The 25,787-nt window shown below is 36.6% G+C and overlaps 1 protein-coding gene across 1 annotated transcript in view; it reads left to right on the top strand.

Annotated features, from left to right (window-relative positions):
* LOC150093994 (uncharacterized) overlaps nt 1-25,787 on the top strand; it is a 120,491-nt gene that overhangs the window by 43,363 nt on the left and 51,341 nt on the right. The window contains exon 2 of the mRNA XM_090412932.1: nt 14,627-15,131. Within this exon, the coding sequence (XP_090269058.1) occupies nt 14,821-15,131 (311 nt within the window). The 5' untranslated portion in view covers nt 14,627-14,820. The remainder of the gene's footprint in view (nt 1-14,626; nt 15,132-25,787) is intronic.

Here is a 25,787-nt window from a genome sequence, read left to right as displayed (position 1 = left end):
GTGTTGTATATAGAGATTAGGTCATCTTGTGAACCTTTTCTGCATGTACAAGAGCTTTTTTAATATAATGGTACAGCATATTGGCACCTTTATTCAGTAATTTTTTACACTTTTACCTAGTATGCAAATAAGTTTAGTTATTTAATGAAATATGCTGCCCTTTTCACCATGTTTGTTAAGATATTTGCTATATAAAACTTTTTTTTTGTTTTGTTTTGTATTTGCAATTCTTTCTGCTAGCATCTAGTGTTTTACACATACAGTATAAATATGAAAATACAAACTACATCATTAGTGATTAGTCATTCGAATGTTATTATTTTAAAGATTGCTTTTTTAAGTAAGGTTAAATTCATTGATAGGCCTTATTGCACTGTAAATCTTACCTTTGGGGAGGGGGAGGATTGTGTACGTTAAAAAAAACTTTCTACCATAGTGTTTTATTCTTTCTCAAATCAAGTGATACCACAGAATTAATAAATGAATACAAAAATGAAAGAATATTTCAGTTTACCTGCATGACCCAGGAGAAAACCATGGAAGAGACTGTTCTAAAACCCAAAGGCAGATGGAATGAAAAGAAAAAATTGAGAATTCAGTTACTTTAGAGCTGGACATAGATTGTTGAACAGCAGTTGCTCTTGTTTGAGGAAAGTTAGCAGCTAGTTCAGTGGAACTGCTCCTGAAAATACTTTTAGAAGAAGTAGTAAGGCAGAAACAAATTTCTATGAGAAAGTGATCAGGAATGAGTATGAAAGAAGGGTCACCATTTAACTGTATTGCTCTTTTCTGGAGTATCAGACATTTTTAGAGAGATTTTTGGTATTCCCACCTCATATGTGAGACCAGGCCAGCATTCTAAAGTAGGGTGGATTGAGATTTATATAGTGTTAGGAATTGCACAAGAAAAAATTGTCTTCAGCCAAAAGGTTACTTAGTTTTTTGGAGGCAGAAGTGGATGTGATGTGCTTATATCAGGGAGCGATTAGAGATGCAAGCGAACCTAAGAAAAGTTATGTGATCTCACATGAAAACTTGGCATTATCAAGGTGAGGAGAGGTGAAGCGTTTTTTAACTATAAATAAGACAGGATTCTGGCATCGAATTTGACAAGGTTGTCAGATTGAAATGTGGTAGAGGAGGTCAGTGTTTAAGGCATTGGTTTTGGAGATCAGGATATATGAGCACTGCATGGTTTGTCACATGAAAACAAGGAATGAAAAAAATTGTCATCAGCAAAAAAAAAAAAAACTGGATAGGATTTGAGGTTAGTGATAAATTTTATTTATAAATGTGTTTATGAGTAGGAAAAGAGTGCATGGGTACAGATGGGGAATTCCAGCAGTGATACAAAACTGAAAAAGAAAGCCATCTGCCATGATAGATTAGATGATAAATGACCAGAGAGGAAATTGGTAATCCAGTTTAAAAAAAAAAAAATAAATAAAATAAATAAATAAATAAATAAATACGGTTGGACAGTAGACTATTATGAGATGGCAAGTTGGGTGCTGCCAGACCTGATCATATGCCCCATAAATTTCACCAAACCTAATAAAAGGCTAATATACAATCACTTTGGTGTTTGTGCCTTCTGTTACTTTGGTGTTGCAACTGCACATGCCAAGAGTTGCAAGTATCTATGACCACTCTATTCTCCTCAAGTAATTGAGATTGGAGGTGTCTATTAATGTTTCTTGAGACATTTCTTTCTCAGAAAATGGTATGAAAAGGTTATTTCAAAGAACAGAGATAAATGGAATGAAAGGGGATTGATGAGAATTAGTTTGATAAATTAGGGGCTGAACTGTATATAAATGTTGTGAACAGCAGCTGCTTGTGTTCTTACATGATTAAAGGAAAGTGGATGAATAGTGATGGCTAGTTTGGAGCAATGCTGATGAAACCATGCACTACTCATATATCCTGTTCTCCAAAATCAATGCCTTAAACATTGACCTCCTGATGAAGATAAAAAAACAAACAAGTCATAATGTAAAAACAGTAGTATCTCTGAAAAAGTAATTGGATTTGTGAGAGTTAATGAGGGAGGGATCATCTATTAAGTGTATTGCTCTCTTCTGGAGAACAGTGGTGAGCATTCTTGCGGATGTTTTTGGTGCACTCAATCCCAAATGTGATTACTGCATTGTAAATTGGTCAGGTTTGGAATTTATATAGGGTGAGTTGCATGTGATAGTGTGATAGTGGTAGTGTCATGAATGACAGTGGCCCCTTCTTTGAAGGCTGAGGCAGCTACAGTGATGCTGTGTTTGTTCCAGGAAAGGCTATTGTGTAAGTCAGCCCAAGAGAAATCAGCCCTTAACAAGTCATTGAAATTTATCAAAACTAAAATCTTTATTCCAAGAAATGTGTGTTTTGAAACCATGAAAATTGACTAATTATCCTTGTCCCACTGAAGAATGATGAGGAGATCAGTGTTTAAGAAACTTGAATCATTTGAGCACTACAGAATTTGTCAGAGGAATGGAGTGTACTCAGCAAAACTATGGATGGGATTTTCAGGTTAATAAGAGTAGGTAATTTAATACATAGGAAGAAGAGTGAGTGAAACCAAAAGCAGAAAGCAAATCCGTGGAGTATCACAGTTTTGATAGTAAAATCTGATGACAGGAAACCATCCACCATAACATGTAGCAAACAATCAAACTAAGAAACTAGTCATTACCAGCCTAGTTTGACCAGGCTAATGTACCAGCTTTCCATGCAACAGGCTAGTACACAGCTGGGTATGAATGTTTTCATTGTCTTTAGATGGGGAAATGATTTTCATCACCTGATGTTAGACCACTGTCTTGCTTATTTTGAAGGCTTGAAGTTGCTTGCAAAAGTTTCGTGTTTGGTCTTCTAGAGTATGGTTTCTAGATTATATTAACTTTTTTTTAAAAAAAATTATTTTAAATTAAATAATTCTTAATGCATTCATGGTACTAATGTGCTATTTTGCAACTTTCTTGTTTGGAAGTCACATGAAAAAACCACTTGCAAAAAAGTAGAGGGCACATAAGATATTAACTTGTTGAGGAAGGAGGCCTCTGTAATAGACCCACTTAAATGCACTGGAAATGTGATAAGAAGATTTGCTGGGTGCTGTGGAATGAGAGTAGCAGAATCCATATTGGTGGATCTCCAGTAAGTGAAGTTGATTATTGATGACCTTCATTATTTTCAACAGAATTGAAATGAGTGCAATGAATATTAACTTATTTCCATGGCATTATGCAAATACCAGACAAGTATGACTGTTTGTGTAATCAATACTGAATGTTAATTCTGGGAATAGTTTTAAGCACAATTGGAGGGATGCCATCTAGCCCAGGAAACATATAGGAACCAGATTATATTTTTGTCTTTCTGGTGAAAGCACATGGTTTCAGAGCTGATACTACACTTTTGATGTTTACTTTATGTTATTGATTCCAGCATAAGGATTTAGTCCAAATTGGAATGCACTGCATTTTAAGTTGTGTGTGTGTGAGAGAGAGAGAGAGAGAGAGCTGCATACAGCAGTTGTAAAACCTATAGCACATCAACACCATGCACTGGCAAATGAGATCAACTTTTTGAACACATTTTCACTTTTGCCGAGCCTCTCTCACTTGTTACCTGTTTTTGCTGTTTTGTGTATGGAATAGTTTGAATATATGTGTCAGCAGTCTTTTACAGGAAGTGTCAGAAACCTGCTGCTCTTTGAGAAATTGTTCATCTTTTAAGATTTTTTTTTATGATGAAAATGGATGAAGGAATGTTAATTCTCTAGTTTTTATTATAATAAAAAAGAACTTATTGCATTGTAGGCACATAATCAGTTGAAATCCCAAAAATATCATGAGATGATTTTTTTTAAAAAAAATAATTTCACTGTTTTATTTCTGATGCAGCTCTTGAATCATGCAATTGAATGCCATCAGATACTACCATCTGGACCAGGAGACAATTCAAGAAAACTTTTTAGTTTTTAGAATTTTTTTTTCAAGAAAAGTCTGCAATCCTTTAATCTCTTTATTTTTTGGAAATCCCCTTAGGTAAAAAAAAAAAAAATGCTGAAAATAAGAAATTGCAAAGCTTTATGCATAATCTGCATTTCAGGATCTGTTGATATGTTCTATTTATAGGACTTAGAACTTTGGAAAATGAAATCAAAGAAAGTGTATGATGATTATTTTATAAAAGTAACTGATTATGTCAATAGAAAAATGCTACAAGAACAGGCAGGCTTCAAGAGAGAGAGAGAGAGAGGAACTAGAGACCAAATAGCAAAATGAGATGGATTATGGAAAGAACAAGAGAATTTCAGAAGGAAGTATTGATTGTTTTATTGATTATAAGAAAGCTTTTGATTGGATCACAACAGGTTGATCTCATTATACTTCACAGGGTCTTGATAAGCGAGCTGTATGACAACCAAGAAGCACCAGTAAAAACACTCTTTGGAGAAACAGACAGTGCTCAAGTGGAAAAAGGGGTTGTATACTCTCACCCTATCTTTTTAATATTTATAGTGAATATATTATGAGAATAGCTAACTTAGACAAAGATCCAGCTAGAATTAAGATTGGTGGCAGAAAAATAATTTAAGATATACAGACGATACAACCACCATAGCAGAAACTAAGGAAGATCTGGAGCAATTGATTCTATTGGTTTAGAGGAAAAGCAACAAAACCAGGCTTATTTAAACATCAACCAAAAAAAAAAAAAAGTGATGGCTTCTGGCAATTTAAATGAATTTATAACAGAGGTAGGCAATAATATCTAAACAGACGTTAATATACTTTGGACATGTTATGTGAGCTGATGAATCATTAGAAAAGGCAGTTATGTTGGAGAAGAATGAGGGAATGAGAAGAGGAAGACCACAAAAGAGTTGGATGTGCAACAGAAAAGAGCAACTTCAACTTACAATGGCTGAAAGAAAGGACAAGAGGCCGAGTGGGATGAAGAGCCTTTGTGCACAAGATCCACCAAGAGTCGAAAATGACTGGGTGGCACATAACAACAATGGCAATGATGCATGTATTTTTTTTAATACTGTTTGATTGTATTTTTGATAATGGTACTGGAAGATCCTATCCTAATTTACGTTCATGTGTAGACCTACACATTTTACTGTGTAGGTGTTTGGAACTGAAATCCTACGGAATAGGTTGGTTACTCCTTATTCCTGGAGGTGTCCTATGTGTGTAGAAGCGTGTATTCATGGGGCTGGTTTGCCTGTTCTGAAGGACGAAAAACCAGTTTCTGGGCGAACCCCCCCCCCCCCACCTCCATATATGAGACCGGCTAACTCACCTTTAGTTGAAAGAGACTAGATAAAAGTTCCTCACATCAGAGACGGGAATTGAACCCAGGTCTTTCCAAACAAAGGGCTTCGTCTGTACTGACTAAGCTACAGAGGCTCACTGGGAGATAAGAATGAAAATTCTAACTCTTAGTTTAGTGTTTAGCATCTGTATATAAAATCATCACAAGTTCACTGAACTGATTGATAATTAAAACACACATTCAAATTGTTTTTCATTGTTTGCATCCTAACTCCCCCTTTGAATTTAAAAAAAAAAAAAAGAGGCTTCAGTTCTTGCAATATAAGTGATCACAACAGTTCATAATTATTGCTGGAGTTAAGGGGAAGAGAAAGATGAATGCAATGATTTGTTTTTCTTACATTTGTTGTTTTTGTGGATGATGTACAATTATTATGAAATTGAAATATTTCAGCATTCATATATACAGCACCAGGCATTTTATGCAATGCTTAATATTTCAGAGTTTGTGTTTTGTTTTTCTCTGACTTGAAATAAGATAAATGCCTTGATTTCCTGTACCATTAAAGCAGCTCACAAATATTTTTCACAAACACTAACAAAAAAAAAAAAAAATTGATACTAGAGTGCTATGCATAATGGTGAAGAATTTGTAAATCTGTGCCTGCTCGATAAAGAAGGGACATGATATAAAGTCAGTCGAGTTCCTACCTAATGTGCAACACAACTTGAATGTGTTTACACTTTTTTTGGAAGGAAAATATGTTTAGATATCAGCTCTCTCTCCCTTGTAACTCAGACCACAACCTGGTTCAAGTGCACTAATAAAGCTCAGTTGTCCTGCAAAGGGTAAAAGACAGGCCATAGAATAGTAGTTTGCTGAGCAGGATTCTATGATCAAATGTCCCAGATATGTTAAGGGCAAATAACCTCCTTCAAGGTTAGCTGATACTGCAGCTTGCAGCAGTTGCAAAACAAAAAATTTGAAACCTCATGTAGTTGGGCTATAGGAGGAAAGAAATGGTAATTGAGCTGTCTGGTCCCTTGCCATGGCCACTGGACACAGCTTCTGCCCATGTGTCTTTCCATTACATCATATCTAACCGTTACCATAATAAAACCTGGAAACAAGATTGATTTGTGGGCATCAGTCTTCAACTCTTACATGGATGACAGTGCATACCTACTTTATCAAACGCTGCTCACCCCATGCTATCTCTAGTCTTTTGTTGGGCGGGGGGAAATCGGAAGAATCCTGAATAACTTGGACAGAGCGTATTTGCTCCTGATGGTATTCCTCCTATTGTGCTAAAAACTTGTGCTCTGGAACTTACCAATTGTATGTTTCCTCTTCAGTCTTTTTATTTGACTGACACCTACCCTACAGCATGGAAACAGATCTACATTTAACTTTTTCCACAAAAAAAAAAAAAAAATAATAATAAAAAAATAAGTTACCCAATTCTTCACTGGGTAGTGAAGCATTGGGTGAAGAACCTAAAGGCCTACCAGCTAAATTCTACCACTATGGATTCTACCACTCTCAATCCACAACTGATTTAACCTTCACCTACCTTGAATGCAAGCCATGGATAGGTTTGGAGAAACTCACATGGTTGCTCTTAACATATTTGGAACATTTGATCAGAAAGACCTACTCAGCAAACTACTACCCTATGACCTGCCTTTTATCCTTTGCAGTTGGATTATTAGCTTCCTCTCTGGCTGCTCACTAATGCAGGAGTACCTTAGGACTAGTCTTGCCCACTCTCATCCTCCTATATGTGATATAGGAGGAAGAGAGTGGGTGAAGTCAATGAGAAGAGATCATAAATGAACTCCTGATTGACCTCAAATCTTATTCCTAGTTAGGCTGATGACAGTACAGTCCATTTCTCTTCCTCAGTTGGTAAACCTTGTGGTACTTAGAAATATTAAGATCTTCCATAGCCAAGTTCCTAAACTTGATCTCTTACTGTTCTTTAGTGGTGAGAACAATCTTGTTAACTTCAGTTTTATCAAAACACAGTCCTCTAATTTCTACCAAGAAGGATTTCACATCACTTCTTCCACTATAATATAGTTGGGCTATAGGAGGAAAGAAATAGTAATTGAGCTGTCTGGTCCCTTGCCATGGCCACTGGACACAGCTTCTGCCCATGTGTCTTTCCATTACATCATATCTAACTGTTACCATAATAAAACCTGGAAACAAGATTGATTTGTGGGCATCAGTCTTCAACTCTTACATGGATGACAATGATCCTCCTATATGTGATATAGGAGGAAGAGTGGCTGAAGTCAATGAGAAGAGATCATAAATGAACTCCTGATTGACTTCAAATCTTATTCATAGTTAGGCTGATGACAGTACAGTCCATTTCTCTTCCTCAGTTGGCAAACCTTGGGGTGCTTAGAAATATTAAGATCTTCCATAGCCAAGTTCCTAAACTTAATCTCTTGCTGTTCTTTAGTGTGGTGAGAACAATCTTGTTAACTTCAGTTTTATCAAAACACAGTCCTCTAATTTCTACCAAGAAGGATTTCACATCGCTTCTTCTACTATAATACCTTGATCTACAAATATGATTACATTTCTCTTGAGCTGATTTATAATTCAGCCTTTTTTGGCACAAACACATAACAACCATAGCTTCTTCTGCTTCCAAGAAGCATGACATAACTTTTCTGCTTAAGATACCACTTATCACCTACAACTTCATCCAACTGGAATACTGCTCACATGTGTGTAGTGGCATCTGAAACTTGTCGAAGATGACTCAATACTGTACAAAGGAGATTTAATTAATCAATCTCCTCTCTTTCTCTCACTAGTCATTCTGATATAGATGTTTGGTTTCTTCCGTTTCTTATCTACAGGTACTTTTGTGGACGTTATTTGGCTGAACGAGCTACAATCATTCTTTCTCTTTCTTCCAAGACTGTAATAATATTATGCTTATAATTATTGTTAAGAGAGACATCTAGAGTCAGGAATTCATCAAAGGAGGCAATACTAATCACACCAGCTGTTATGCTTGTTCTTGAATTCATTCATGCTACATGCATACACAGCCAACATCCAACAGCAATCAATTCCAATCATGTTCCACTCTATGAGAGAAAAATCTAGCCCTCATCCTCCCCCCCCTTCTTGACAACATTCATTCTCAACTTCCAAGGATGCCCTTGCATGCTTTCCCCACCCTCCTTAAAATAAAAACTTCCATCTACTGAAATTCTTTATAATCCTTTCAGAAGTTTGAGAGTCTCAATCATGTCACACCCTCTTTCTGCTGCTTGCTAGTGTTTGTATCCTACAAATGTTGAATCTGTGTTCATAATCAGTATTCCACAATCCTGATATCATTTTTGACACACTTCTTTGAAATCTCTCCACTGTATCAGAATCATCAGAGAAACCATACCTGCACACAATAGTGCAAGTGAGGTCTTATCAAGGCCTTGCAAAGGGGCAAAATGACTTCCTTATCTTAAATGTCAAGGTTTGTTTCAGCATTGCAATTATTCTCTGAGTTGTATTTACAATCCTTGATATATGACCCTTGAACTTTAACTTCCTATCCACTAAAACTTCAAGATCCCTAGCTTGATCAGTTTCTTGTAGCATATTCACACCAAAGTGCATGACCTTATATTTATATAACATTGTACTGACAGTCATTTTCGCATGCCCACAATTCCAGCCTATTCAAATCATTCTGCAAGTACTGCATATTGGTTGGCCGAGATGTCAGCGTATCTGCTCTCCAGCCAAAAGGTTGTGGGTTTGAATCCTGCCGTGGGCATGGATGTTTGTGATCGTCTGTGAAAATACTAGTAGTGGTGGTGGACACTAGATGGCATTGGTGTGGATGATGCAGTTTGCTGTAGTTGGTGGACTGAGTGGTGGAGATAGTTGTAGAGTAGGTGCCCTCCCTCAATGAGTCTTTGGCCTTCTTGGAGGTGTCATGTAATAATAATAATATCAGCAACACTCCTGATTACCCATCTATCTTTGTATCATCAGCAAATAGCTGTATGTTGGTTGTCAGATCCTTCTCAATGTCATTAATGTATGGATTGAATAACAACAGACAAAGGACTGATCCTTGAGGCACACCACTGCTTACCTTGAAACTTGCATATTCACAACCTCCATATACCACTTTTTCATATCTGTCAGTCAGCCATCCTCTTATCCATGCCAAGTTTATAATCCAATCCCATATTCTGCACTTTATGCAACAGTCTTCCATGCTGTATTCTGTCAAAAGCCTTACAAGATCCAAAAGTGTCATGGTCTATCCATTTTCCTTGTCTAGCTCAAAAGTAACATTACTATAAAATGTGAGCAAGTTGCTAAAACATGTCCTTCCCTTAGTAAACTCATGCTGTTAATAGAGATTCTCTGGTAATCCATTTCTGGATGTGAACCCTAACGAACTTTTTCCAAAATATTCACCACCATTCCTGAGATACTGATTGGTCAGTAGTTGGATACATCGGTTTTTGCGCTACCCTTGCACAATGGAATTATCATACAATTCTTTCCACTTCTGTGAAACTTTCTCTTTTCTGAGACTTAAATTATGTAGCCTGGTTAAAGGAATAGCCAGTTCAGCTGAACACTCTTTTAGCACCCATGCTGATATCCCATCAGTTCCTATTGCATAATTCTTATTCAGTTCGTACAACAGCTCTAATACTTCTCTTCATACATAAATAAGAGTTTCTTCATACATTGAAGAGGTAGCAGTGAGTTCAATGTTGCATATACAGTAATCCCTCGATTAATGTGCCCCGATTAGTGCATTTTCAATTAGTGTGTCATTTTTTTTCTATATCCAATTTCAAATAGTGCACCTATCTTAAAAATAAATAGATTTTAAAAATTTTCTATCTATACATTTTTATGGCTAACTATTTTAAAAAAATTACTCACCAAGAAGAAATAACTTAGTTACCGATTTAAAACATTTTACAAAGTTATTTTTTAATGGCATACAGCACTACATTATTTCCATGTACACTATGATCCAAATTTACCACCTAAATTTATGTCGTCTGCTAATTACATAGCATTTTGCTGATCATATCTCGTGCCTCCTTTGCAATTGTTTTCTTTACTTTTTTTTTTTAATTTAAAGTATTTTCCCAACCTTTCATCATGAGTAAAAGAATTAGTGAGCAAAAAAGTGGAAGTGTGAAAATGATTCGAAAAGTAATTTCATTGGAAGAAAAACTTGAAATAATAAAGAAAAACGAACAAACCAAGTTCAGAGCAAAGATGGGATAAGAACACAAAAATGAGTGAATCAACTATAAGAGCAATTCTAAGCAAAGCTGCTGAATACATAGAGCGGTAAGGCTGCTTCAAGTTCATCATGCATGCACTCAAAATCAAAGTATTATAATGATTAAATTAGATAGCCTTCTTTCTACATGGATCGAAGATTGTAACCAAAAATAGATCCCACTAAGCACTGACCTTATTAAATCAAAAGCATTAAGTCTCTTTGCAACTTGAAAGAAAGTGCTATCGATGATGGAAAAGAAGAATTCCACGCTACTGCTGAGTGGTTTGAGCGTCTCAAAAAGAGTAATAGCTAATGTTCGAATAGTGTTCTTATCTGCACTTGTAGCTTCCACAGCAAGTGCAGATAAGAAGGTGGCTGCAAATTATCCAGAGATTTTGAAGAAAGTTGTGGAAGAAGGGAACTGTTATGACCAACAGATATTTAATGTCGATGAAACTGACCTTTTTTGAAGTGAATGCCTTCCAAAACTTTTCTGGCCAAATCAGAGAAATCTCAGCCTGGTTACAAAGTCGAATGAAATTACTGCTAGCAATATGCGAGCCAATTGGAAGCATATTCTTCCACATTGTGCAAATGATTTTAGAGGCTTTTCAAATGAATCTAAGTTAGTTAAATCTCATTCTGAGAAATTAAGTGATTCTGACCTGCTAAATTTAGATGCACAGTGGGAAGATCCTGAAGAATATGAAGAAAATTTAATCACTGACAAACCCGAAGAGATTTCACAGAAACAAATTGAAGATATTTTTTGTGCAACAGAAGTTTTTAAGCAGCAATGCTTAGAGACTGACCCTGGTGAAGAGAGAAGCAGTAAAATTTGCAGATGACTAAAATAGGCAATAAGGCCATACCGTCTGTTGTATGAAAAAAAAGAAACAGAATGCCTGCCAAACTATGTTAGCTCAATTCTCTGTTAAGAAGCAGAATAATAAATTTATATTCTGAATATGTTTTATTGTCTTTCAGCTTCATGGTTTTCCTTTAATTAGGCCCTGAGACATATCCTAATTCTTTTGTTAAAAAAAAAAATAAGGGTTAAAAAAGAAATTTGAGGAACGAATTATACTTTTTCCAATAGGTCATTCTATTCGATTAGTGCTTTTCGATTAATGTGCCTGTTTTAAAGAGCGCATTAATCGAGGGATTGCTGTATACCAGGTTGATAGCTTTTAGCAAAATGGCTACTCATTTGTTGAGCCATCTCATCTCTATTCAGTAGAGTTATTCTTTCGAATTGATTGTTTCGTTTACTTTCAGCATAACAATAGAATTCTTTTGGGTTTAACTTGCAGAGCAAGTTTTTCATTCAGCTTTCCATACAAGACTTGCAACTCTTTGGGCCTTCTGCTTATAATAAAAATATTTATTATCAGATATGATAATAAATATTTATTATCATAACTGACATCATTCTTATGCACACAGTATTCTTATCACATCATCTTTTTCTTACAAATCTCTTGCTTAGTTAGATTACACATCCATTTCACTCCTACTCTATTTATTCTTCAAATTCGATGGACCCATTCTGATATCACATCATTTAAGTATTTTTAAACACTTCCACACACTGTCATTATCCTTCCCATTGAACAACTGATAACATGGCATAGAACTCGGCATACTCTTCAGATAACTAGTGCCGATGCCAGTCACCATCCTTGTACATCTCTGAGCCTATCAACTCTACTTTTCTTTCCACTCTTTCATTCCATCTACCTTTGGAATTGCCTCCCTCCCTACACCATATGTTTAAGAAACATGAACAGATTCCTTTCTTCTTACCTTCTTGATGTGCTATAGCTCAGGCCCGGCTGGTGGCGTGTGCAATATATACAGGCACCGCAGAAGAAAAGGCGCTTAAAAGATCTCAAAAAATATGAGATAAGAGTTTAAACAAACAACGAATGGTATCTTCCTGGAAACGAACAAATAAATTCTGAAATTGTATCCTGAACTCGATTATATCACTGTAATATTTGATTAAAATTGACGAAAATATACCTAAAATAGTTCTTTATTTTTTGATGTATCGTAAATCAACTTATGATTAATTGTTGAGTTCCGTGTAAAAAAAAATTGTATAAGCAGGACTAATCCGTAGGTAACATTATACTGTAAAGTGGTTTTCATTTGTTTTTCATTTCCTGTTCATTTTATTCATACTTTATTCAAAAAAAATTTTTTTGGAAAGGCGCCAGCGCTGCTATAGTTCCTGTAACTTTTTTGTGTACGAGGCTGATATATGAAAGATTAAAAAAAATGTCAGGATATGAGAAATTCAGAAGTGCAGTTACCTTTTCCTTTATAATTAAGGTTTCTGAATATAGTGTAACAGTACTTTGGAAATATGACAAGTCCATTTCATCAGTCTCATGAATTTATTGTTACATTTGGTAAAGGCTTCCCATTTCGTGGTGCAAACATCTCAGAGTTTGAGATTGGATGTAACATCCCATGTGGCCAAAAGACTGGTCCTGTGAAATACAGGAACTGCTGAAAGGTCATAACGAGTGATGAATCCTGTATTTAATGCATAATGGAAGAATGTCTATTTGGTAGTAACAGTACAAAACTAGGGATCAACCATGTAATGTTTGGTCACAAGAATAAAATGGTTGACAGGAAAATGCTTATGTTTTCCTATCACTTCTTAGGCTACTAGTAGAGTAAGGGGTGAACGATGGTTATCTGAAGGTAATTTCTGACAAAGTACATACCATTCATGTTGGTCGTTTATTCCATATGTACTTTTTTCCAGGAAAAAGTACCATGTCACAGTGTACCAGTCATTCACAAATACAGTAGTGTGATAATGACTTGACTTTATTGGTTCCCTCATTCACTGAATCTTCATCCCATGATCTTAGGAATGTGGTGGAAAGAGATGTTCATATAAGGATCCTTCCTCTGCAAATAAACTACAAATTCATATCTGCTGGTAGTAGGATACTTGTGGGTGCTTCTGGATACTCCAGCTTGGCAACTGATTCTCCTATATATTGCAGCTATTCTGAAAGCTATTAGATGAGTATCTGTCATAAACTGACCACTCCAAATACATTGCCATATGATAATTAATTTTAATAATATGCTGCTAACTAAAGAAAAATAAATTGTTAAAAATATATTCTTCATTGATCTTATTTTCAAAAATTTGGACTTAGTTATTGAAGTTTTTTCACTTGTTTATAAATTAAATTAAAGATGCCAAGACTTTATCCAAGTGTAAGCAAAGAAAGTTCGCATGTGAAGTTTCTTCACAACTAGGCTACTTCTATATATATATAGAGGCAAATGATTTATATTAATCGCCTTAGTAACCCATAATGCAAAGCACACATCCTTTCGGGTATATACAATGCTGTTCGTTTTGGGAAGGGCCACTACCCAGACTGGTTTCAACCTTTATTTAGCTCTCATCAGTGGGAGCCAGATCAGGAAAGATACCAAAATTGAAGTATTGCAGAAGTCATATATATATATATATATATATCCCATATACAAGTAGTGAACAGGTGTCACACCTTGTTAAGTACTCTGGATTAGAGCTAGTTGTAGATGGGGGATATATATATATATATATGACTTATTCATTACTCCAACTTTGGTATCTCTTCTGGGTCTGGCTCCCACTGACGAAACCTCAAAGGTTGAAACTTGTCTGTGTAGTGGCCCTTCTCAAAATAGCATTACACATCCAAAAGGATGTATGCTTTGCACTATGGGATACTAAGGCAATTAATGTGAAATCATTTGCATCTATATATACTAGTAGCCTAGTCATGAAGAAACTTCATACACAAACTTTCTTTGCTTACACTTGGATAAAGAATTAAACAAGAATATAATTTCTTGGCATTTTTAATGTAATACTTTTAGTTAATCGTTAAGCATAAAGTGTCATTTGTTTTTAACTGAAAGTTTTTTAAATTTTAGTTTTTACTTTTAGTTAGTTGTAAAGTATAAACATCTCTTACTTGTTATTAGTTTATTGAAATGAATATTTCTTTTCTATAGGATGTTACAATGACATTCTGGTGTGGTTTTCCATTTTTTGATACAAAGAGACATGTGTAATTTGTGAGCTCTAAAAACAAAGCTGAGAAAGAGAAAGGCCAAATAAAAGCTTATAACCAGCTGATCATATCTGCTGTTATACATGTTCTTTTCTCATTTCGCTGTTCACTGGGGACAGTTACGGAACCTGCACAATGAAGGACGAAATTTCCGCGGCAGTAATGTTCTTGATCCGCCTGATAGGCAAAAATGAGAATCTTACAGGTCAGCAAATTGAAGATTTTAAAAACTGCCTTATCGAAATCCTGATAGAGAGGTTTAAAAATCACTGGTTTCCTGAAAAACCATTTAAAGGCCAAGCTTATAGGTGTATTCGTGTAAATGAAACAGAACGCAGGGATCCTATATTAGAAAAAGCTGCTCAGGAATGTGGTTTTAAATATGAAGAACTAAAACTTCCAGTGGAATTGACCATATGGGTAGATCCAGAAGAAGTATGTTGTAGGTATGTATGGTTCCTTTTGAATGTAAAATTTTATTATTACGGTATATGAGATAGTCTTTATTTTCTGACATGTTTATCTTCAGTAGGTGTGCAAAACAGCCTCCATACTCAATTGGTATATTCTGTCTCTTGTTGGTGCTCACAGATGTTCTTTGTGCTGTTTGTACTGTGCACCAATTACATTGAAACTTGATTATTGGTTCCAAGTCTGCACTTCTGAAGAGAAAATATACTGTTATGGTTTGACACCATCCACCACCAGGCATAAGAATTACAGCTGACACATTTTGAACTTCATCAGTCCTCCAGTTCTGCGTTGATGCAAATGAACCACCAACCTGCCAGATCATCTCACGTGGCCAACTATTTTTTTTCCTGTGGCGGGAGATTCTTTACAACACTCATCAAACTGCCCTGCATCCGTTTTGGTTTGCAAACAAAAAATACTCTTAGAAGCTCTATACATTAAGGTAGACAATATTGCATAGATGATATCATCAGACATACTACCAACATTGTATGTATTCATATACATACTACTGTGCAACTGTTCTTTCTGATGCTACCCAAACATTCCACTCCTCCTGTTGTCTACCAGCTTTCAAGCCATAGAATGGAATACTCTTATTTTGTGCCTATTTACACAAATGGTTCAAAATCAGGGGCTAGAGCCTCTGATTTTGAACCATTTCCGAGCAGATCTGGGGAAAACAGCAGAAGACCTCACTAGAGTAGGGTCTTCTGCTGTCTTTCCAGATCTGCTCAAATCCCAATAGAACATAATTTTACTGGTTACTGTATGCCATAGGGCTTGTCTTAAACTACATAAGATTGTAATATTATCAAAAGTGCATTATATATACAGATACATGAAGCTCTCTACAGGTAATAAGTCTAGATCTACAGAAACATCTGGGGCTCTGTCATGTCTAACAAGTCCTCTATGAGTTAGGAAGCTACATTTGGACATATGTTTTTGTTGAATCCCAAGCCACGGTGGGAATAAGGGAAACAAAACTATAGCTAGGTCAGCTTATTTTGCAAACTTTTAACTTCTATCTGTCCCCTACACCAATTAAAGGTAAATCATAAGACAAAAACTTTTATCCCAGTGGCAGTCATCATGGAATAGAGAGAGAGAGAGAGAAAGAGAGAGACACCAGCAAACTAGATCTATTAAATCAAGCCTGCCTATTCAGATTGTGGCAATCTACCTAGTATAGCCATAAATACTGTTACAATTTGAATAGTGCATAAACCTTGAATCTATTAGTACATACAAAACACATATATAACATGCATATAGCAGCACTCAATGTTCAAAATGCCCCTTTTACCTTCATGCACCCTGAAGTCCATGCCTCCACATATTGATGGCATATGCACAACATCCAACAGAAACACTGCCATTGCTCACTCCAAGTCCACCTTCAGGTTGCCAAATGCTGGGGTGTCATTTCTTGCAGGCTATTCTCTCAAGCTCCGACCACACTTTGAAGTCCAACGCATTCAGATCAGGACTTACAGATGGTAATATGTGGTTGGGCACATCTGCCTCCAACCATTGTTGTGTGGTCCTTGCCTTGTGTGTAGAGGCTGAGTCCTTTTGGAAGGTCCACTGCTTACTGTAAAGCAAGGTGTTGTTCAGGGGGCTGAACCACAGGTTCTAGCAGTGTCTTGATACATTTTGGCAGAGGTTTTGACCCCTTTCTCACAGAAATGCAACTTGGATACCCCAATACATTATCCCCCCCCACACACACACACCCCAAACCATCACTGATATGGGGGGATGACCTCTCGGAATCCTGGGTGCTATGACATGTGCTGTACGACCATCCAGGGCATATACCCCAATCATTTTGTCGATTAAACAACTTCAATGGGAAAATCTTCTCATTTGTGAAGAGGATATCTTTGTGCCTGTTGTTTGCTTACTACTGGAAAAGTGCCTTTGATTTTATCACCCTGTACTGTACAAGTTGTGGTGTTAGGATTTGTCTAGTAGAGTGACTATAGGCTCTCGCCCCCAGATCATCAGTTAGCACATGTGACCTCATTCTCTGCAAAACATTCATCTCTCACTTTCTGCATTTTTACAGGCTTATGGCAGAGGCATGATTTCATAGCACTCACAAGCTGTTGAATGCTAGCGCAGCATGGTTGACCTGTTCTTTGGTGGTCAGATATGTTTTCTGTATCATTATAACAGTTAATAGTGCGATACACAAACATCCTACTGATCTAACTAGTTATGTTTTTACCTAGTGTAACCTAGTGTTTTTAACATGTTGAAAATAACAGGTGGCTGCATTCCAACCGTGAAGTGTTATTACAGCTACATGGTTCTCATAATTTCCCCACTGCATGTTAACTCATACAGCTAGGCTCTCTCTATCTATCGATCTATCTATCTCTATTGAGAAATGCATGAATGTTGGCTATGTACAGCACCAATGAAATTAAGTTCATGCAATTCTGTATGCTAGGCCAGGTTGTGCAGAAGTTATGGCAGCATTTATGTATGGCAAGGCTGTAGTTACACAGGGACTGCAAAGAGGAAGTTGTTCTAGCTCAGCTCCACATAGATCATAGTCATCTTACACATTCCTTCCTGTTGAGGGCTGATGACATGGCTATGTTGTGAGTTGTGTAACACTGGACTAATCATCATTTGTATTTCAGTTGACTGACCTCGTTTTGTCAACGAGCATAATTGCTATTTAGTCACATTCATAATCTGTCTGAGCCCAATACACTCAAGAAGATTTTATCAGATTCTTCAAGTATTATTTCCATTCTTAAATTTTCACAGAACATTAATCTTTGTTATTGTATATAAATTATGCATAGATTACGTTTCAATTCAATTTATTGTGCATAAGCATTTACTACCTGGTTTATTTATGTGTGCTTTGATGAATTTTTTTACTGTTATTCTTATGCACCTTTTACATTTGATTTTCTACACTGATTTTTATACCCTTTTATGCTCTTTTACTTATTTATATTTTTTACATTGTGTACTGCTGAGACATGTTTTGGCACAGTATTACCTTAACCGTCCTTGCACCATTAAAACCAAATTCTATCCTTACAAAAAAAAACATCATATCCTTCCATTCCCATCACAATAGCATTCTCATCCAGTCATGTTTCATTGTTTCAATTATTTTTGGGCAAATAAACTCGATTAGTACAAGTCCCCCCTCCCCTCTCATTTCTAATACTCCTGGCATTTGTAAATAGCATAACAATTCATTTCTTGGGCTATAACCAGTCCCATCCATGTCACCCCTCTGTGATTTCTCCACACATCTATCACCATGTTCAACTTTCCTTCTGGAAAACAAATCTTGTGCACCCTCTCATCCATCTCACCTTTAATAATTAGCTTTAAATATAGATACACTATTAAAAACAAAATCCAGTCTGATCTTTACTTCATATTACCCATGAATCCCAGCACATCCTATTCATTACTGCTTCCAGTATCAGTATTTAACTTATATTGCACACTATTCCATCGTCTTGCATTCCTCTCCATTCACAAACTCTTTGGTCTTACTTGTTCCATTCTCTCGTTCATTCACATCACCTCTGACTTCCTCTGATACCTTGTTATGTTACTCATTACTTCCTTTTGGCAACGGTCTCTCCAGTTGATTCGCACCAAATCCATTTAAATGCAATCCAACAGTTTTATACAATTCTATTCACCCCTTGAATGCATTCCACACAATTAACTGCATCCCCTTTCTCAGCTCCCTTTCATAGCATTCATGATTTTTGCTCACTGTCTCCACTATCCTTCCTATCATGCTACTGTCTTTTACTCCCTCTTCAATTATCTCCTGATATCTGTTCTCACATTCTCCCTGTGCCCAATGAAATCATTGATTCCTACCACCCAAGCATCTATCACCATGTTCAACTTTCCTTCTGGTAAACAAATCTTGTGCACCCTCTCATCCATCTCACCTTTAATAATTATTATTATTATTATTATTATTACGGGTATCTCCATGGAGTCAGTAGACTCATCGCGGGAGACCCAAACTAGCAAAACAATATCTGTCATATATCTTCTTGAATTCATTTACAGACGAAGAGCTCACAACTAAGTCAGGCAATGAATTCCACTCATTCACCACCCTCCAGGCAAAAAACCTTGTTCTGACACCTTTGTTAACCACACTCTTCTTTAATTTCCAGAGATGACCTCTTGTTCTTCCATCACTTTCACACAGCTGAAACATTTCCCCTGCATCAATCCTATAAAAATCTTTTAGTAATTTGAATGTTTCTATCATATCCCCTCTTCTTCGCCTATCAACCAATCTCTGCAATCCACAAGCTCTCAATCTATCAATGTAGGGAGCATTTTTTATATCACTCACCAACTTGGTCACTCTTCTCTGAACCCTCTCCACAGCCTCCTCATCTCCAAGGAATCCAGGTGACCAGACCTGAGCACAGTAATCCAAATGTGGAAGTATCAATGCTTTATAAAGGGGAATAATAACCTCTTTATCTCTGGATGTCAGTGTGTTCCTCAACAACCAAGTAATCCTATGTGCAATCTTGGACACCTTAGCAATGTGTCCTCTGAACTTCATCTCCCTATCTACCAATACCCCTAAGTCCCTAGCCTCATCAATCTCTTGGAGTACCTTTCCATCGATGTAGTACACAGCTGGTAATCTTTTAATCCCAAAATGCATGACTTTACACTTTTCCACATTGAACTGACATCCATTTTCTTTTGCCCATTTTACCAGCTTATTTAAATCCTCCTGCAAACTTTCAACATCAGCTTGATTTTTTATTGCACTACACAACTTTGCATCATCAGCAAACAACTGAATATCTCCCTTTAAGCCATTTCCTATATCATTTATATACAAATTAAACAACATTGGCCCAAGCACAGAGCCCTGAGGCACACCACTGGTCACCTGCCTCATTCTGGACTCGGCTCCTCCATACACCACCTTATGGTATCTCTCCCTGAGCCATTCTCCTATCCATATCACCAATTTAATATCCATTCCCATCTGCTCCAATTTGCGTAACAGTGTTCTATGGGGTATCCTGTCAAAAGCCTTAGCAAAATCCAGAAGTACCACTGTGTAGCCAGTTCCTTTGTCCAACTCAGATGTTATTCTATTATGAATAGTTAATAGATTGCTAAGGCAGGATCTACCTTTAACAAAACCATGTTGGCCTCTATAGAGTATCATATCCTGATCCACCCATTCTTGAATTTTGTCTCTAACCAACTTTTCCAATACTTTTACCACTACTCCTGAGATGGTGATTGGTCTGTAATTCAATACCGCAGTTTTAGAGCCACCCTTATGCAAAGGAACCACTTTGCCTAACTTCCACTCCCTAGGGACCATACCAGAGTTCAAACTTAAGTTAAATATCCAGGTGAGAGGGGTTGACAATTCATTTGCACATTCACGCAACACCCGAGCTGATATTCCATCTAAGCCTACCGCAGTGTTTGCATTTAAGTTTTGCAATATATTTAATACCTCTGATTCTTTAGCTTCAATTCTCACATTAGGTATTGCTGTAGGTATAGAGATATCCTCACTTGGGTGATAGACTTTTGAAAAGTGATCACTCAGTAACTCGACTATTACATCTGATTTTGTCACCTCAATACCATCAGCACCCACTAAGGTTATCCTTCCGAAGTCATTCTTCCTCTTACTTGCCACATAGCGGAAGAACTCTTTGGGATTACCCTTGATCTCTTTGGCTAAGGTCTTCTCATAATCTGATTTAGCTTTTCTTACTATGCTGGTAACTTTCCTAGCTTGAGCCTTGTACTGCTCATGGGTGTCCTGATCGCCTTTCTCCTTGTAAATTCTCCATAACATTTTCTTTTTTTGCAGTTCAAGCTTGATACTACTGCTCATCCATCTAATGCCTGCCTTGTTTGACCTCCTAACCATGGGGACACAATCTGATATTGCTTTCCTCAGATACCCGCTGATTTTATCCCAAGCACTGCTAACATCTTTCCCTTGCAATATGTTCTGCCATGGGATGGCTGCAAGCTCACTCCGAAGCTTGTTATAATTGCCTAACCTGTAGTTCCGTACATACCCCTTCTTAATAGAAAAATCCACAGATTTTGCAACCTCCCAAGTCAATACCACATGATCGCTTTCACCAACTGGAGGTAACGAGGACACCTTACTTATGCATATAACCTCTGAACCAATAACCAGGTCCAACACTCTCACACCACGTGTCCCTTCAGTTACGTGCTGTTTCAAGTAATTATCTCGTAGAAGATGTATGAATTCCATTTCCTTTTTGCTACGTGATATTTCCTCCTTCCAATTGATATCACCGTAATTAAAATCCCCCATAATAATCACCAAGCCTTCACTCATTGCACTAAGTTGCTGATGCATGAATTCAATATCTCCCCCCGTACTCCCTGGCCTATAGCAGCATCCAACTGTATATTTGGTTGCGTTGGTCGCTATTTCGCACCAGACTGCCTCAAATGAACTCTTATTCACATGTCTATCATCATGATATACTACTTTCTTTGGCTGCAACACATCAGCTATCATCAACAGTACTCCTCCCCTGTTCTATCTTCTCTATCCTCCCTGAAAATAGTGTACCCATCACATTCAATTCCAGTGACCACATCTTCTGCTGACAGCCAAGTTTCACTAATGCCTACAACTTTTGGTGAGATTTCACTGACTAATGCCAAAAATTCTTCTCTCTTATTTCGAATGCTTCTAGCATTGGTATACAAAAATTGCAGATTCCCTCTAGATCTTGTACCGGCTTTAGAACTGATATATAAGTCATTAACTACCGTAGTCCTATGCCGATTTTTATCCCCTCTCTTCTGCAATTTATTCAGCCTATAAGGATCAATAAATACACAATCAGTGCTAAAGTTTCTCTCTCTTACACTCAACATTTTCAATATTAGTTTCCCTGCCCAATAACTTCAACCTGTTCAGAAAACAATAACTTCTTCAATCGCTTATGTCCTTCCATGTTAAGATGCAGTCCATCTCTAGCATACAACTGCCTTTTTCCTTCAAACACACTCCAAACATCAACAAACTCCAGACCTCTTTTTCTGCACATTCTTGCAATCATATCATTCATTATCATTGCTCGTCTACTTAACTCGTAATTGTCAAAACGAGGCAGCACACACACTATTCTCCCATTGACACTTTTCCTCTTCACAATATCTAATAATGTTCTTAAATCTTTTCCTACCCGATTTATACTACCTCTCAGGTCATTCGTACCCACCATAACTATCATCTTGTCTGCTTCATGCCCTCTCTTTATTGCTAAAGCCACTCTTTCTATTGTCCCATCAGCCAAGCACTCCTCATGCATACCACTCTCCATACCCTTAATCATAGAATCACCATATATTTTACTACTCTTAACTTCATTCAAGTCCACACTCATGGACTCATTCTCTACACTATTCAGCATGACTCTCCCAGCTTCATTACTCAACTCTCTATTACTTACCCCCCCACTCTCACTACATCTCATTTCTTCTAGGCCACTTGTGGTTTTATTATATTGACTCCCAATCACTCCCATACTATTTATTACTGAATCATTCACCAAAGACTCACCCATATGTAATCCTGTTCTAGTTACTTCAGCTAAAGTAATCTCTATAGTCCTAATTTCTCTGTTTAACACATTAAACTCCGCTTTAACTTCCAGTATCTCCTTACCGATCACTTCCACTTCCTCATGAAGAAGATGAAGGTCATTTTTCATTTTCATAAACTCCCGCCGAAGTTCTTCCGCTACGGTCCCGATGTCAGCTTCCATTCCTAAACGCTCCAGCCTATCCCGACACTTCTCACATACGTCGACATTTTCGTTCTTTTCATTTTGCCAGACCGACCACAGATCCTTCACATTTTTCGGTGCATACATATAGCAGTTTCCGCAACGCATCCATTGCGGAAAATCCAACGCTGAGCCGGCCTTTCTTGTAGTAGTAGAAGTCCTGCGCGCCGCTGACGTACGTTTCTTGTTGGACGCCATCTTTACACGTTGATATAGTGAAACAAACGTCAGTGAAAACACAATATATACAACACAGTTCTAAACAATAATACCACTGAAGGACACTTGTTTCTAACCGATACACAATTGCAGCACAATTTGTGACAAAAAGCCACACTATATTTAACTTTAAAAACACGTTTTCTAGACTAGCTAAACTCGACCGCCACATTTACCAAGGACACTAGCGCTTAGCTTTAAATTAATTAGCTTTAAATATAGATACACTATTAAAAACAAAATAATCTGTGGTAGTTGAAAGCCATAAAATAACTATTTCTCAAGTGTTTATATAGTTGATAGTAAAATTGAAGGGTCCTTGCACAGCCACTAGGTTAGCCTAGTGGCTGTGTGCTTCGCAACCATATGCCTGGGGAAGGAGCGTCGTAGGTTCGATTCCCATCGATGACGTGAGGAGCTTAAGGATCTTTCTCAGCTATAGCCAAGTTAGCTGGTCTTGGACGTGGACAGCAGGGTTTTTTCTACCAGTTTATCTGAGGTTTTTCATCCCACAAACAGGCAAACCGGCCCAGTGAATACACAGGCTACAGTCATAGGATATAGTATGGCAAGGAAGACAACAGGAAACCACCTTGCTCATAATCATTTCCCTAGATGGTGGCATATATATAGCTGCCCCTAAACAGCTAAAAGGCTACAACCACAACAACAAAATTGAAGGAGAGATAACACATATTGAGACATCTGATATTATTAGTGATGTAATACAAGAGAAGAAATTTTTTAATATTTGAAAACATCTAACAATTAATAAGACTGCATATAGAGATCACATGTTGCACTTAATAGTGCATAAGTGTATGTTAGAATTAGTTAATTGTATATGATTGCATATTCTGAATGATTATGATTAGGAATAATCCCTTTTGATTGTAAATTTTCAAGTGTTATATCAGTTGATAAAGGAGTTTCACCTGATACAAATAGAGAATTATAGGCTGATTAATCTTATTAGAATTAAAGACAAAATAATGAAAAAATTGATTGGGATTTATTTCCAGAACATCTTTGTTAGGGATCATATATTGAGAAAATCATTGTTTTGTAAGGATTGATCAGTTTGACAAATTTATTAATGTTATAGTTAGTTTGAGATTTATGGTAAATAGCTCTGATGTGATGTAATTAGATTTAAGTAAAGCTTTTGAAGGTGTTCGACATATAAACATTCTCATTAAATGCATCAAATTGGGTATTGACTAATACACTGGTGTCCAAAAGGCAAGGACAAATTCCATTTTTATCAGCATATGAAAAAATTTCATAACTACTACAGCCAAATGTCAACATAAATTTATTGACAGCATACTAATAAATTATATTACACATAAAATGTTTTGCACTGTGTAAAACTAGCTAAACAAAAGTCATGGGAAGACATTGGTAAGAACATAAATAAATATCAAGAAGGTGGTAAGGTATTCTGGAGGTTGAAAAAGCTCAGAAATGGAGGAAAGAGTACTGTAAAAGGAATTAGAGAATGATAAAGGTAACATGAATACTGGAGAAAAAGATATCCTTGATGAATGGAGTAATTACTTTGAAAAATCACTAAATGAAACAAGCAGTGATGAGAGCAGAGTAGTAAAAAACACTCAACAGACATGCAATCAATATCAATACATGTATCCATATGCAATACATATCCATATTTAAAGTAGTAATATCATTAATATCAAAATTAATATCATCTACTCCAGCTTTCAGGCTTTTCATGATGAAAAGCCTGAAAGCTGGAGTAGATGATATTCGACCAGAAATGCTCAAGTATGAAGGTATAAAAGTCTTATAATGGCTGCACTGTATAGTTCAAAAGGCCTGGACAGAGGGACGAATTACAGATGATTAGAGCTCTCATAGTACCCATATGAAAAAAAGGAAATAAAACAATGTGTGAATTGCAGAGATATTTTTCTACTGAGTGTTCCTGGTAAGATTTATGTAAGTATACTTGAGAAATGGTTGAGAAGGATTGTGGAAGGGAAGCTTGATGAAGAACAAGCTGGATTCCGGCCAGATAGAGGCTGTCAGGATCAGATTTTCACTTTACGACAAATAATTGGGAAATCATGGGAATATAACAAAGATCTGTATTTGAGTTTTGTAGATCTGGAAAAGGCTTATGCCAAGGTGCCAAGAGAAAAGCTATTCAAAATGCTACAGTTGTAATGGTGTCAGTGGACATTATATCAAGCAATTCTTAGTCTTTATTTGAGTTGTAGGTCAGCAGTTAGAATTGAAGTACAGGAAGATGGTTTGATGTTAAATCTGGTGTGAGACAAGGATGTACATTATCCCTTCTGTTATTTATTATCTATATGGATCATATTAAACTTGATATCAAAATTGTAAATGCTAATCTCAGCTCTTTACTTCATGCAGATGATGTTATACTTCTAAATAAATCCAGTATAAGTCTGTAAGATTCCCTGAATAAATTGAATAACTGTTGTAATAATAGATATGGTATGAAGGTCAGCAATAACAAGACAAAGACACTGAAAATAGGCAGAAGCATTAAAAATATCAACTCAT

This window comes from Typopeltis vanoorti, chromosome 23 (assembly GCF_054136105.1).
Source record: "Typopeltis vanoorti isolate ZY-2024b chromosome 23, IOZ_Tvanoo_1.0, whole genome shotgun sequence".
Taxonomy (NCBI): Eukaryota; Metazoa; Arthropoda; class Arachnida; order Uropygi; family Thelyphonidae; genus Typopeltis; species Typopeltis vanoorti.
The sequence above is the reverse complement of the archived record's forward strand: the minus strand, read 5'-3'. Positions and strand labels throughout refer to the sequence as shown.